At 37.8% G+C, this 16,315-nt stretch overlaps 1 protein-coding gene across 1 annotated transcript in view; it reads right to left on the reverse strand.

The window, feature by feature from the left end:
• The window catches only part of fndc1 (fibronectin type III domain containing 1), a 224,126-nt gene that overhangs the window by 26,152 nt on the left and 181,659 nt on the right, over positions 1-16,315 (reverse strand). Inside the window, exon 18 of the mRNA XM_069931639.1 lies at positions 8,165-8,244. Within this exon, the coding sequence (XP_069787740.1) occupies positions 8,165-8,244 (80 nt within the window). The remainder of the gene's footprint in view (positions 1-8,164; positions 8,245-16,315) is intronic.

The following is a 16,315-nucleotide window of genomic DNA, read 5'->3' on the forward strand; positions in this document are numbered from 1 at the left end:
TCAGACAGTGCCTCAGTATAGGTTGCGCAGCTTCTGATGGCCTGGAAAGCCCTCTGGCTGACTCTTGCCTGTAAAACCTTCAGCCTCTTCTCATCCAAGCCAACCACTCCAGCAGCAGCCTTAAGGAAGTTGTTAAAACAACTGATCCACTGTTCGAAGAGTTCCGATGCACCTGGGACTTGGGGATCCACCTCTAGCCAACCGAGGTGCAGAAACTTCTCCATTACCAGAGACGTTAAAATTTTCTGTACAATAAATTGATGGGCACTACCAGTTGCCCCAGTAACCACAAGGACAAAGACTGAGGGGAACGATAGGCTTTATTGTACAGAAGACTTGAGCTGGGCCAGATCCAAGCTAGGGAAGTGCAGAGAAGGGAGAGGTGGCTCGACCTTTATGGTCTAGGCCACAGGGGAAGAGTCCAGGGGAGAGTGTCATTAGGAGGGGTGGGCCAGCACATGCCTTTACCAACCAATGACTATGTACAATCTATATCATTACACTGGTAGAGTCCATCAATCTGCCACTTTTCTGCCCAACTCCACATCCTATCTATGTACTTTTATAATCCTTGACAACCTTCAGCTCCATCCACAACTTCTCCAATTTTCGTAACATGCAAAATTACTGACTCATCCTTCTGCCTCTTCATCCAGATCATTTATTAAATCACAAAGGGCAGGGGTCCCAGAACAGATCCATATGGTATTCCACTAGTCACTGACCTCCAGGCAGAATACTTTCCTTCCACTACTACTCTCTGCTTTCTACCTGTGACCCTATTTTTTATCCACACAGCCAAAGTTCCATGGATTCCATGCCTCAAGACTTTATGAACAACTCTCTCATGTGAGACATTGTCAAATGCCTTACTAAAATGCATGTAGATAACATCTACCACCCAACCCTCATCGATTTCTTTTGTTACCTTCTCAAAAAACTAATTTAGGCTCCTGAGGCATGACATTCCCTTCACAAATCCATGCTGACTATCCTTGAGTAGACGGTACTTCTCCAAATGCACATAGATCCTCTCCTTAAGAATCCTCTCCAATAGCTTACACACCACTGCGTAAGACTCGTCAGTCTATGATTCCCAGGATTCTCCCTTTTACCTTTTTTTAAACAAGGGGACTACAGACTACATTTGGCATTCTCCAATCCACCGACACCTATACTGCGGCCAAAGGGGACTCAAAGATCATAGCTACTGCCCCAGTTATCTCTTCCCTCACTTCCCACAGCAACTTGGGTATATCGCGTCTGGCCTGGGTACATATCAATCTTTTTCTTATATAATTTTTTATTTTTCACACTAAGAACCATATCAACCAAAATACATACAAACATTTCCCTCTTAAATAAACACAGTGGCATTTTCTCCCCTTTTTTTCCCCCTACCTTCCCACCGCCCTCTAAAACCAATAAACATTCAACATATACAATACAATAAAACCATTAAACAATGTCATCACACAATGAAAAATAAACAAGGAAAATGTGATATCTACTTTTACACACTGGATCAAGTCATTTTGTCTTCTTATCATTTTAGGGGGTGGAGGTCCGAGGCAAGCCCTCTCTGTTATGTTCCATGTACAGTTCCCAAATTTGTTCAAATAATGTGAATTTATTTTTTTTATTATATGTTATTTTTTCCAATGGAATACATTTATTTATTTCCATGTACCATTGCTGTATTCTCAGGCTCTCTTCCGATTTCCAGGTTGACATTATACATTTTTTTGCTACAACTAAGGCTATCATAGTAAATTTTTTTTGCACTTCATCCAGTTTGAGGCCTAATTCGTCACTTCTTATATTACTTAGAAGAAAGATCTCTGGATTTTTTGGTATTTTTTTTGTGATTTTATTTAATATCTGATTTAGATCTTCCCAAAACTTTTTCACTTTCTCACATGCCCAAATTGCATGTACTGTTGTTCCCATTTCCTTACAGTGAAAACATCTATCTGATAATGTTGGATCCCATTTTTTTAACTTTTGGGGCGTGATATATAACCTGTGTAACCAATTATACTGTATCATGCGTAACCTTGTGTTTATTATATTCTTCATAGTTCCAGAACATAACTTTTCCCATGTTTCACTTTTTATCTTTATGTTTAAATACTTTTCCCACTTTTGTTTGGATTTATAGCTTATTTCATCATTTTTTTTCTCTTGCAGATTGATGTAAATGTTTGTTATAAATGTTTTATCATTGTGTCTGTAATCACATATTCAAAGCTGCTTCCTTCTGGTTTCTCAGTCTGTTTCCCAAATTATCCTTTAAGTAGGCTTTCAGTTGATGGTATGCAAACATTGTACCATGAGTTATTCCATATTTATACTTCATTTGTTCAAATGTTAATAAATTATTTCCCAAAAAACAATTTTCTATTCTTTTAATTCCTTTTCTCTCCCATTCTCTAAAGGAAAGGTTATCTATTGTAAAAGGAATTTGCTGATTTTGCATCAATAATAATTTTGGTATTTGGTAACTTGTTTTTTTCCTTTGTAAGTGAATTTTCTTACATATATTGAGTAAATGATGCAATACTGGTGAGCTTTTATATCGTACCAGCTTTTCATCCCACTTATAAAATATATGTTCCGGTACCTTCTCCCCTATTTTATCTAGCTCTATCTTAGTCCAATCTGGTTTTTCCCTTGTCTGATAAAAATCTGATAAATACCTTAATTGTGCTGCTCTATAATAATTTTTAATAACAAGGGATGATATAACAAAAAGAAGAGAATTGGCAGACAAAAAAAATGAAACATTACAAATGTATAATGTGGAGAAGAACATAATGACAGGGGTGAACGATCAGATAGCAAACCACCTTGGTTGTACCTCTCTTAATTTATCTAACACTATCCTCGGTTTCCCCCCTTTCCATAAAAATTTCCTTATATTCTCTTTAGTTCATTAAAGAATTTCTCTGTTAAGGGAATTGGTAATGTTTGAAATAAGTATTGTATCCTTGGGAAGACATTCATTTTAATGCAATTTACCCTCCCTATCAATGTTAGCAGTAATTCTTTCCAATGTTCTAAGTCTTCCTGAAATTTCTTTATTAGTGGCTGATAATTTAATTTGTATAAGTGGCTTAAATTATTATCTAACCTAATACCTAGGTATTGGATTGCTTGTGTTTGCCAGTTAAATGGTGATTCTTTTTTAAATTCTGTATAATCCACATTACTCATTGGCATCACTTCACTTTTATTTGTGTTGATCCTGTACCCCGATATTTCTCCATACTCCTTCAATTTCTTATGTATTTCTTTTATTGATAATTCTGGTTCTGTTAAGTATACTATAATGTCATCTGCAAATAAACTGATTTTATACTCCTTCTACTTTATTTTTATCCCTTTTATTTTATTTTCTGTTCTTATCAGTTCTGCCAATGGTTCTATTGCTAAAGCAAACAGTGAGGGGGAATAATTGCCATCCCTGCCTAGTTGACCTACTTAATTTAAATTGGTTCAATAGATATCCATTTACTGTTACCTTCGCCAATAGTCCATTATATAATGCTTTAATCCAATTAATATATTTTTCTGGTAGATTGAACCTCTGTAATACTTTGAATAAATAATTCCATTCTATCCTGTCAAAGGCTTTTTCTGCGTCTAAAGCAACAGCCACTGTTGGCATCTTATTTCCTTGAACTGCATGAAATAAATTAATAAATTTACAGAAATTATCCACTGTTCGTCTTTTCTTCATAAATCCAGTTTGATCTTGCTTTACTATTTTTGGTACACAGTCGGCCAATCTGTTTGCTAATAATTCTGCTATTATCTTATAATCTGAATTAAGTAAGATATTGGTCTATATGATGCTGGTGTTAGTGGATCCTTCCCCATCTTTGGTATTACTGTAATTATTGCTGTCTTACATGAATCTGGCAAGTTTTGTGTTTCTTCTATCTGGTTCATTACTTCCAGGAGAGGAGGAATTAATAACTCTTTAAATGTTTTATAGAATTCTATTGGGAATCCATCCTCTCCAGGCGTCTTATTGTTTAGCAGCTTTTTTAATATATCCTGTACTTCCTCTATTTCAAATGGTTTTATCAGTTTGTTTTGTTCCTCTTCTTGTCATTTCGACAGTTCAATTTTAGCTAAAAACTCTTCTATTTTATCATCTTTCCCCTCGATCTCAGTTTGGTATAATTGTTCATAAAATTCCTTAAAGTTCTCATTAATCTCCGTTGAAACTTGTTTGTCCTTTTTCCTTGATGCCAATACAGTTCTTTTAGCTTGTCCTGTTTTAAGTTGCCAGGCTAATATTTTGTCTGTTTTTTCTCCTAGTTCATAATCTTTTTGCTTTATTTTCATTATGTTCTTCTCCACATTATACATTTGTAATGTTTCATATTTAATTTTTTGTCCGCCAATTCTCTTCTTTTTGTTATATCATCCCTTGTTGCTAGTTCCTTTTCTGTACTTACCATCTCCCTTTCGAACTGTTCTATTTCCTGATTGTAGTCCTTTTTCATCTTAGTTACATAACTTATTATCTGCCCTCTAATGAAGGCTTTCATTGCATCCCATAATATAAATTTGTCTTTCATTGATTCCGTATTTATTTCAAAGTACGTTTTAATTTGGCATTCAATAAACTCTCTAAATTCCTGCCTTTTAAGTAGCATGGAGTTTAACCTCCATCTATATGTTCTTGGTGGGATGTCCTCCAGTTCTATTGCTAATAACAGGGGTGAATGATCAGATAGCAATCTAGCTTTATATTCAGTTTTCCTAACTCTCCCTTGAATATGGGCTGACAACAAAAACATATCAATCCTTGAGCATGTTTTATGCCTACTCAAATAATATGAGTATTCCTTCTCCCTTGGGTGCTGCCTCCTCCATATATCTACAAGTTTCATTTCCTGCATTGATTTAACCATAAATTTGGCCATTTTATTCTTCATTGGATCCAAATTAAGGTTAAAATCCCCTCCTATCAATATATTCCCTTACGTATCTACAATCTTCTTGCATAAACTTTTGATCCTCTTCATTTGGTACATATATATTGAGCAAATTCTAAAATTCTGAATATATCTGACACTTTATCATTACATACCTCCCTGCTGGATCTATTATTTCTTCCTCTATTTTGATTGGTACATTTTTATTAATTAATATAGCTACACCTCTAGCTTTTGAATTATATGGTGCTGCCGCTATGTGCCCTACCCAGTCTCTCTTTTAATTTATTATGTTAGATGTGTTTCCTGCACAAATGCTACGTCTATTTTTCTTTTTTCAGTAAATTTAATAGCCTCTTCCATTTAATTTGGTTATGTATCATTACTATTTATAGTCATATAATTCAACATGGCCATCTCATACCCTGTTTACACCTCATTTCCGCTTCATCACCACCACCATCTCTCTTTTCCCTATTTTCATCTCTCAGTTTTCCCTTTTTAAACTCAATATATGACAACACATTTAAAACATAAAATACTTCAACAACTCCTTAGCCCCAAATGTTCCCCCCCCCCTCTCCTCTCTGAGTTGCTTCTTATCCCTTGCTAGGCAACCACAACTCCACTCTCCATTTGGATTGCGAACCCGCTTGCAAGCGTCAACTGATTTTGCAGAGACGGGTATTCTCTCCCACCCCCCCCCGCCCAGAAAAGACTCTTTTTTTTACACATCTAACAAAGTTCACCTTCCTTTCTTTCCTTCTCTTTCCCTTCTTTAGTTCTTGCATATACATTATTTTTACATCTTTCTATATATTTTATCTCTGTTCTTCATTCTTGTTACATCTCTTCATCTCTCCTTCAGACCTGCAGGCATTCTGCAAATTCTCATGCTTCCTCCGGATCCAAGAACAGTCTGTTTTGCTCCCCCAGGGATAAATATTTTAAGCACAGCTAGATGTCTTAACATAAATTTATAACCTTTTTTTACATAGGATTGATTTTGCTGCATTAAACTCCTTCCTCTTCTTTAAGAGTTCAAAACATGTCTCGGTAAAAAAATATTTTTTGACCCTTGTATTCCAATAGTTTATTGTCTTCTCTAATTTTATTCTTTGCCCGCTCCAGTATATTTTCTCTGGTTGTATATCTCAAAAATTTTACTAAAATGGATCTTGGTTTTTGATGTGTCTGTGGTTTTGGAGCTAGTGTTCTGTGTGCCCTTTCTATTTCCATTCCTTCCTGTATTTCTGTCATTCTCAGGACCTTTGGGATCCATTCTTTTATAAATTCCTTCATATCTGTACCTTCTTCACCTTCCTTTAGGCCCTCTATTTTTATGTTGTTTCGCCTAGTATAATTTTCCATCAATTTTTTGAATCAACAACTCTTGTGACTCTAACTTCTTTATCACTTTCTTCCAATTTTCTTCTTAAGTCGTTCACTTCCATTTCTACAACCGTTTCTCGTTCTTCCACATTTTCTAATCTTTTCCCTATTTCTGTCATGACCAGCTCTATTCTACTCACTTTTTCTTCTGTACTTTTCATTTCACTAAATTCTAATGTTAACCGTTCTTTTAATGCTCTCATTTGTTCTTGGAAAAAAAACTTTATCTATATTCTGTCCATCTGTTTTACCTTCCATTTCTCTGTGCAGATCTTGGTCTTCTTCTTCCTCTTCTTCTGTGTCTGTACCTGTGTTTGTGTCTTCTTCTCTTCCTTGTATCTGTGTCTCTTTTGACTTTCCTGATGAGTTGCTTGTCTCACTTTGCTGGGCTTCTTCTTGCTTTTGGTCCTCTTCTTCTGGGCTACTCATCTGTTGGGCCTCCTGCTGTTACTCTTCTTTCCTTTCACTCATTTTCCTGTCACTTTCCTCTTCTTCCAGCTGAGAGCCCTGATGTCGGGCATCCCTCAGCTGGTCGCGTTGTGTTTGCCCGCTCCTCAGCTGAGCTCCCCTCCTGTCCGTGTTCTCCTTCTCCTTAGTAATCTCACTTTTGTTTGGCTTGGAGACCCATTTTTGCGCTCCAGAGGTCGGGAAGTCACGACTCTGCAGGGTCGTCACCAACCTCGCAGAATGGGCTCTCTTCTCCACGACGGCTCCCTGTTTCTTCATGCAGGTAAGGCCTTCTCCTTTCTCTTCCGGCGTCTTTTCTTTTTTTCCTGTTGTTTTTACTTTTTCCTTCTTGGGTGCCATTTTCTTTCTATTCTCGACAACTTTATCTTTTATTTGTTATGTTTTGTATTTCTTCAACTTTGTATTTTCTTCACTTTATTTCTTATTTTCTGGAGAGGGCTGGTATTCCCCTATCGGCCACTACTCCATCATGTGACTCCTGGTACATATCAATCTTAATGTTTTTAATAAATCCAATACTTCCTCTTCCTTAATCTTGTGGTCGAATGCAATATAAGGTGCTGGAGAAATTCAGCAGGTCAGGCAGTATCCATCAGAAGTAAAAGATAACCAACATTTCACGACTTTTACTTCCAAGGAATACTCTGTGACTTGCTAAGTTTCTCCAGCACTTTTGAGTCCTGAAAAATAGTGTCAGGATTAGTTTCCTTGGGTGGTAATTAATTTTGTAAAACAGAGTAGAGTGGCGAGATGCTTTGCAAGCTCGTCGTTGTTAATTTGACACTGCAGCAGAGCATTCAAAGGGGCATAAATTTCATGGGGATATGTGATTGAATCAGTATTTCCAGCATCAGTCAGTAGTTGCAGGTCACAGAAAGAAAATTGGCAAAATTAGGTTTCTAACTCTTAACGATTAATGGCGGGAGAGTTAAATAATTATGTACCACGCACCACTCCTTTTAAACACAGACAGAACAGAAGCCAAACATGTGGAATAAAATGAAGAGAAAGGTGGTAGCAGGGAAAAAATGGATACAGGACCTGGTAACAGTTTAAATTTTCATTTGTACTCTTCATAGATCCACGTTCCTTAATGACTATCCCCAAGAATAAAATTGAGATTATGAACCAGACTCAAAGTCTGCAGCTGGACTTTGCATAGGCCAAAATGCAGAGGATGGCCAGATCATACAAGTTAATTGGGAAGTTCTTGCTGAAATCAGCAGTTTTCATGCTTGCTTTATTGATGTCAAGTACTAAACCTCATTTCATAATTTGCCAGTATAATCTCAACTCAGTTTCTGGATCATGAATCTGTTACAATAACTAAATAGTTAAATGTCATACATTACCTGATTCTGTAACAAAAGACAAGGCTTCACTAATGGGACCATAACCATGTGGATTTTTTGCTTGGATTTTAAAATAATATCTGAAAAATAGCAAATATCAGCAATAATTTAGCTGGCATAACTAGGCTATATTCTAAATCAATTCCAGATCAAGTCGAAAGCTCATTGTGCAGCATCAGTCCAAACTCTGATTTTAATTTGGCAGAAGAGATGCAAGCTAAAACAATGTTCAGCAGAAGCACACAATGATCAACATTTTCCAGAATGGTGTCAGCAGCAGGTAAAACTCTTTGGCATCAGAAAAAATTCAGAAAATATCATATTTAACTGAAAGTTCTAAATTATCTAAACACAAAAATAAAAGCATTTCCTTCTTTCCTTACCTCCAACATGAACAGTTCTGACTAACATCATTCCCTTTCTTAGCGATCTCTTCCAACCATAACCTTTCACAATCTAATCCCTAAATTCAGAAGTATTTTCTCTTGCTTCATACCACCATATTCAATGATGTTTTGAACTGCTTAGCCCCACACTTTGCAGTTCCTTCCCTGAAGAATTTGTTCTTCATCTACAATGAAATTGCGCTGATGCTATGATGACTTTTCAGTAACAACTTCTTCACATTCCTGAGACATCTAGGCTGTCCACTGGAATATGATTTTTGTTTGAATTCTCAAGATTAGAACTCCCCAGACAACTTTTACCCTCCCGATGTCATGCAGTGCCACACAATGCCCACATGGTCAGTAGCCGCATATCTAAAAGATATTTTTTCACAAGCTTTACACAGTTGACTATTTTTGCAGTCAAATGTGTTCCAAGGGAGCCTTGGGTGGCACATTCTTCCCTCCCTCCACCCCATCCACAAGGTCTATCAGAATCATTGTCTGAGGAGGGCATGCAAAATTGTTGATGACTTCTACCACCCCAAACACTGTACCTTTCAGCTCCTATCTTTGGAAAAGAGATACAGAAGTATAAGAGCCAGTGCCATCAGAAACAGCTTCTTCCCACAGAGAAGAAGTGAGACTACTGAATGTCTAATGAATTTCTCACACTAATCTCTGAAACTACTATTTATTAAACAATATTTATTTTTAGATATGCATATTTGTTCTGCATAAGTATGTTATGTCTGCATGGGTGTTTGCATGTTTTGCCCCGAGGATCGGAGAACGCCGTTTCATTGGGGCTGCATTTGTGCAATCAGATGATAAATAAACTTAAACTTGTACAATACTGCCCATTGCCAAGAGGCAACAAACTTCAGGGTGGCAGGGGGTCAGTGTAGCATTTAGGATAATACTGTTATAATGCCAGCATTCCAAGATAGAATTCAGATCTGTCTCTAAGGGGTTTGTACCCTGTGTCTGCATGGATTTCCTCTGGTTTCCTCCCATCTTCACATCCTGAGATATCTAGATTGTCCACTGGAATATGATTTTTGTTTGAATTCTCAAGATTGGAACTCCCCAGACAACTTTTACCCTCTCGATGTCATGCAATGCCACACAATGCCCACATTGGCACAGGCTTCTGGGCCAGAAAGGCCTGTTACCAGGGTGTATGTCTACATTTTTTAAAAATACAAATTTTTAAATTCTCAACAACTAGTTCCTGGAACACAGGGCAGCGAGTTTATCCACTGAACTATGAAAGGAATGTTTGCCATCAGAAAATGGACTTTGATGTTCATTCAGCTAGTCAGTTATTTCCAGCACAGTAGGAAGGACATGTGGATTAATGAATAAATGGCACATGAACACTTTAGGGAGACCAAAGTAACACATCATTTTGACTCATTTTAATCTCTGAAATTTTATCTGTAATTCACTCACAAAATAGGCATAAATTGCTGTTTTTATAAAAGTTCATAAACAAGGCACAGTTTTCCGATTCAAAGACAGATTTTATTTCCTGATGATTGTAATTAAGGTACATATCTAGCTGGTTGCAGACCTGCAATGTTAGTGATACAAATGCATCAATCATTAGCCCCCTTTCCACTGGCATCTGAGTTAATTGGCTGTGCCGTGTCCCGGGAATACGAAGTCCTTTGTGCTGTTTCCACTGGGCCACCTCTAACTGGGACACTAATTGCTCTTCCACTGAACACAACTCATCACTGGGGATTGGAGTGTTCAACCTTCAAATGTAAATGGGTGACTTTCCACTGTCCTTTTTCTATCAGCATCAACAAACGCCAGGGATATGAGTAGGGGCAGATGCAGTTAATCCCTGGTGTTCAGACAGTGTTTCTTTTCCACTGGACCCTGTCCCAGTTAATTCCTAGGACAGGCTGCCATTGGAAAAGGGGCTAATAAATGTTAAAAGGAAATAGCATCTATTTGAGATATTCTCATCGGCATTGACTCAGTTCAATTTCACAATAGTCCAGAGGAGACTTCTTGAATACTTCCTTACATTTTCTCTTGCAACTTGGAACATGCTATAGCACTGATGATTGGAAAAAGTCATGGGTAGAAAGAATATGACATTGGCTCAACAATTCTCATCTTAGGATCTTTGAAAGATTGATGCTATAATCCAGACAGAAATGGCTAATATGTCCCATTATTTTAGATGAATCTTTTTTGATTTTTCTGCTTTTAATATATTTTTAATTCCATGATCGTTAACATTCTGAGTCAAACATGTACAACATACAACCGGATACCATTTTCTCCACAACACACATGCCAGAGATTTTTAAAAACCTGTTAAGATAATCCTATTTTCTTGGTCTTAACCTGACACATTGTAAAATTTGCTACAAAGCAGTTAAACAAGCTGATTCTCAATGTGAAGAGAGTTTTTATTTTAATCGAACTGTCAGGTACAGATTCACATCCCATCATTCCTTAACCAAAAAAAATACTCAATTCCCATCCAACTTGATAATCTGAAGATGGTTCAAACTGACAGATTAACCACCTGAATATCAGGGCAATCTGAGTGAATATTTATCGGCACTGAACTTCCTTCTAAAAGCTTTCACCAAAAAACAATATCTTATGCCGAGACCCATGCTTTTTTCACTTCCAAAGAAAAATTCTTATATATTTATTTAATTCTTGTGATATTGTAACAGACTTCATCAAGGATTTTAACTGAAGGCTGCACACGGCAATTGGAATCAGGAAACTCAGGCTGTTGGATTTGAAAAGTTCAGATCATCAGGAAGTTGATTGAGCAATAGAGATTAGGTAATCTAGGGGACATTTTTTTTTCATAAACTTGTGTTACAGGGTGGTATTAATTCACTTCAACTCAGCAGTCTGGAGACAGTACTATTGATCGGAGTTCTACACTGTACATGCAACAGTGAGTAGGAAATTCACAACTAACTAGTATTTTTCTATAATATCATTATCGGTAATGGTTGAAATAAGTATTGTACTCTAGAAAAATATTCATTTTAACACAATTAACCCTACCCAATAATGTTATTCACAGTATCTTCCACTTATTCAAATCTTCTCCAGTTTTCTTAAGTAAAGATACATAATTCAATTTTTACACATTATCTAATTTATTATCTACCCATATCCCTAAATATTTTATTCCATTCATCAGCCATTTAAATTGAATATCTTGTTGACACTGAGTATAATCCTCTAAATGAGGGGTATCATTTCACTTTTATCCCAATTTATTTTATAACCTGATACTTTCCCATATTCCTCCAGTCTTAAATATAATTTACGTAACGAACCTATTGGTTCTGTCAAGTAGATCAAAACGTCGTCAGCAAATAAATTAATTTTACATTCCTCTTGATTAACTTTAAATCCTTTAATATTAGATCAGATCAAATCAATTCTGCAAGTGCTAAGAACAGGTAATAATGGGCATCCTTGTCTACTAGATCTAGTTAATCGAAATTATGCTGAAACCTGCCTATTTGTAATGACTTTAGCCTTAGGTTCATTATGTGAAGCTCTAACCCAATTTGCAAATAGTTGTCCCATCTCAAATCTTTCAAACACCTTAAACAAAAAGTTCCATTTTAATCTATCAAGCACTTTTTCTGAATCCAAAGGTACTGCCACACTTAGATCTCTTTTGTGCTACATGTATTATACTAAGTAATCTAGTTACATTATCCACAGATTTTATCTTTTTCATGTTTCCCTTCCTTATGTACTATGCAAGTTTCCTGAGTAAATAACTGATGTTAAAAAAAAACTGTTTAAGGTCTCCCCATTACATGAGGCTCCACACAGAGATGACCACTCTGATCCTCTAGGACACACATGTCAAACTCAGGCCCGCGGGCCAAATTTGGCCCGTGATATAATTATATTTGGCCCGCAAGATCATATCAAATATGTATTAGAGCTGGCCCGCTGGCCGCCGCGCCAGTATAGCGCATGCACAGCTAATACTACAAATCCCAGAATGCTTTGCAAATGCATTGGCGCCGGCCCGTCAGCCCGCTAATCGCCCACACCTCCTCTCTTTACTTTCATTAGCATCTGCGACCTGTCGCCCAACTCACATGTAATAAACCCCTTACAAAAAATGGCCAAACCAAAGACAGAAAACAGGACCTTTCAACACAGGTGGGAGGCAAACTCTGACCCCAGAGTTTGATGAACTTGCATCTAAAAATAGATGCCAAGTATCTGGTTTAGACCCAGGTGCATTAGCAAGCTAAGCTTGGATTAATATTTTCTTTGGTTAACTTTAGACTGTTCATAGTTGAAAGATTGGATTTTCATTGAAGCAAGTTGTTATTTTTTTGACTTGTTGGCTTGTGAAAAAAAAATACTTTTAAAAGGAGCTTAAAGGCTATAGAGAAATATTATTTATTGAATATTTTATTTCTCATTTGTTAATGCTTCTTCTGGAAAGAGTTTAACCAAAACTATTATTCAACATTTATTTTAATAAGATAAAGTTTAACATTACATATGTTGAAAGAAGAGAAAACATGCAGATGTTGTTGAAAATTTTCAATAAATATTTAGTTTGGCCCACGACTTAGTCCAAGTTTTTAATTTTGGCCCTCTGTGAATTTGAGTTTGACACCCCTGCTCTAGGAGACCAATTTTGTAATTTAATATCCTTTTACTCCGTATATTGAGAAACCCTTTGCGTTTACCTTCACATTATCTGTCAGAGCAACCTCATGTCTTTTTCTTTTGCTTTCCTGATTTCCTTCTTGAGTATTTTCTTGATTTTCTGTACTCTTCAAGTACCTCTTAGCTCCTTGCTGCTTATACTTGCCATACAGCCCCCTCTTCTTATAAACCAGATCTCCAATATCCCTTGAAAACCAGGGTTCCCTCTGCCTGTTATTTTGCCTTTAATCCTAACAGGAACATGCAAATTCTGCACTCTCAATGTTTTGACTTTGAAGGCCATCCACTTACTTATCACATGCCAGAAAACAGCATTACCCAATCTACTCTTCCTAGATCCTTTCTCATTTCCACAAAACTTGCCTTTCTCCAGTTTAGAATCCCAACATGAAGTCCAGACTTATCGTTTTCCATAGTTAACTTGAAGCTAATTACAATATGGTGGCTGGACCCAAAATGTTCACCTACATATACATCTGTCACCTGACCTATCTTGTTCCCTAACAGGAGATAAAGTATTGCATTCTCTCTTGTTAGTACCTCTATATATTTATTTAGAAAACTTTACTGAACACATTTTACAAACTCCAAGCAATCCAGCCCTTCCACAGTATGGGAGTCCCTGTTAATATTTGGGAAGTTAAAATCTCCGACTATCACATTGTTCTGCTTCTTACATCAATCTGCTATCTCTCTACAGATTTGCTCCTCCAATTCTCTCTGACTACTGGGTAGTCTATAATACAACCCTATCAGTGTGTTCACACCTTTCCCATTCCTCAACTCCACCCATATGGCCTCTGTAGACATGTCATTCTGGCTGTCCTGACTTTGCATATCTAAGATATTTTCCCTGACCAGCAATGCCACTCCTCCGCCTCTATCACATTTGAAGCAATGGAACCCTGGAAAATTAAGCTGCCAGTCCTGCCCCTCCTGCAACAAGTCTCACTAATAGCAAAAATATCATAATCCCATGTGTCAATTCATGCCTTAAACTTGTCAGCCTTCCTAACAATACTCCTTGCATTAAAATAAATACACCTGAGAAAATTTGTAACATGTACAAGCCTTTGATTTCTGTCTATACATGCAGTCCTTGTATAACCTTTATCCTCCTCCTTCTCACTAAATGCTCTAACTTTATGGTTCCCCTCCTCCTGCAAATCTAGTTTAAACCCATCTGCACAAGACTGACTAACAAACAAGGATATTAATCCCCTGCCAGTTAATATACAATCCATTCTGTCAGTACAAATCCTACCTTCCCTGGAACAAGAGCCTAATGACCTAGAAACTTAAAGCCCTCCCTACTACACCACGTCTCCAGCCATGTGGTAGATGGGTGACAGGAGAGGGAAAGGGAACAGGCAGGCAGTGCAGGACACCCCTGTAGCCATCTCCATCAGTAATGTATACCATTTTGGATACGTTTGGGGAGTGGGGGGGAAATGACCTACCAGGGACAAGCCATGGAGGTCAGGCCTCTGGCACAGAACCTGGTCCTGTGGCTAAGAAGGGAAGGGTGTAAAAGAGGTGAGCTGTAGTGATAGGGGATTTCATAGTTAGGTGGACAGATAAGAGGTTCTGTGGAAGAGATTGAGTATCCTGGACAGTATGTTGCTTCCCTGGTGCCAGTGTCCAATATATCTCAGATCAAGTTTATGGCATTCTCAGGAGGAAGGGTGAGCAGCCATGTGGTGGTCCATGTAGGGACCATTGTCTTGGTAGGAAGGGTAAAGAGGTCCTGCAAGCAGAGTCCAGGGAGTTAGGTGTGAGGATGAAGGACAGGACCTGCAGGGTTGTTATCTTAGGATTGCTACCCCTGCCACGTGCTATTGAGATTAAAATTATGACAATAATGCAAATTAACACATAGCTAAAGGCATGATGCAGGAGGGAAAGCTTCAGGTTCCTGAACCATTGGGCTCTCTTCCAGGGAAGGTGGGATCTGTTCCAACATGACAGTTTGCATCTGAACTGGAGGGGGACTAATATCCTTTCAGGAAGGTTTGCTAATGCTGTGGGTTTCAACTAGATTTACAGGGAGAAAGGATCCAGAAAGCTAGAGCAGATAGAGGAGTGAAGGAGAAAAAAGATGTGAACATTTTATGCACCATTAGAAGTCAAAGGGTTGTACATGGTGGAAATGTTCTTTGGTGCAACTATTTCAATGCAAGGATACTGAAAAGACAGACAAGCTTAGAGTGTGGATTGGCACATGCAATTATGGCATTGTGGCCATCAGTGAAAATTGGTTGAAGAAGGGGCACAATTGGGAGCTCAATGTTCAGGGCTTTAGATATGATAGAATGGGATGATGAAAGGAGGAGAAGTGGCTCGTCAGGGAAAATATCACAGCTGTGCTCAGGCAGGACAGACCAGAGGGCTCGTCTACTGAGGCTATATGGGTGGAGCTGAGGAACGGGAGAGTTATGACCACCCTCATGGGGTTGCTTTAGAGACCACCCAATAGTCAACCAGAATTTGAGGAGCAAATCTGTAGAGAGATAGCAGACAGCTGCAGGAAACTTAAGGTGGTGATAGCAGGAGATTTAAATTTTCCACATATTGACTGGGACTCCCTTCTTAGCCACAAGACTGTAAAAGGGCTGGATGGCTTGGAGTTTGTCAAATGTATTCAGAAAAGTTTTCTAAATCAACATATAGAGGTAACAACTAGAGAGAATGCAAAACGAGATCTCCTTTTAGGGAATGAGACAGGGCAGGTGACAGAACGATGTGTAGGGGAACATTTTGGGTCCAGTGACCATAATGCTATTAGCTTCAAGTTAATTATGGAGAAGGACAGGTCTGAGCCTCGGGTTGAGATTCTAAATTGGAGAAAGGCCAATTTTGAGGAAATGAGAAAGAACCTAGAATGTGTGGATTGGGATAAGTTGTCTCCGGGCAAGAATGTGCGAGATAAGTGGAGGACCTTCAAAGGTGACATTTTGAGTCTACAGAGTTTTTATGTTCCTGTCAGGATTAAAGGCAAGTTATCAGGCATAGGGAACCTTGGTTTTTGAGGGATATTGGAGATCTGATTTGGAAGAAGAGA

The sequence above is a fragment of the Narcine bancroftii genome, chromosome 4 (assembly GCF_036971445.1).
Source record: "Narcine bancroftii isolate sNarBan1 chromosome 4, sNarBan1.hap1, whole genome shotgun sequence".
NCBI classification, from domain to species: domain Eukaryota; kingdom Metazoa; phylum Chordata; class Chondrichthyes; order Torpediniformes; family Narcinidae; genus Narcine; species Narcine bancroftii.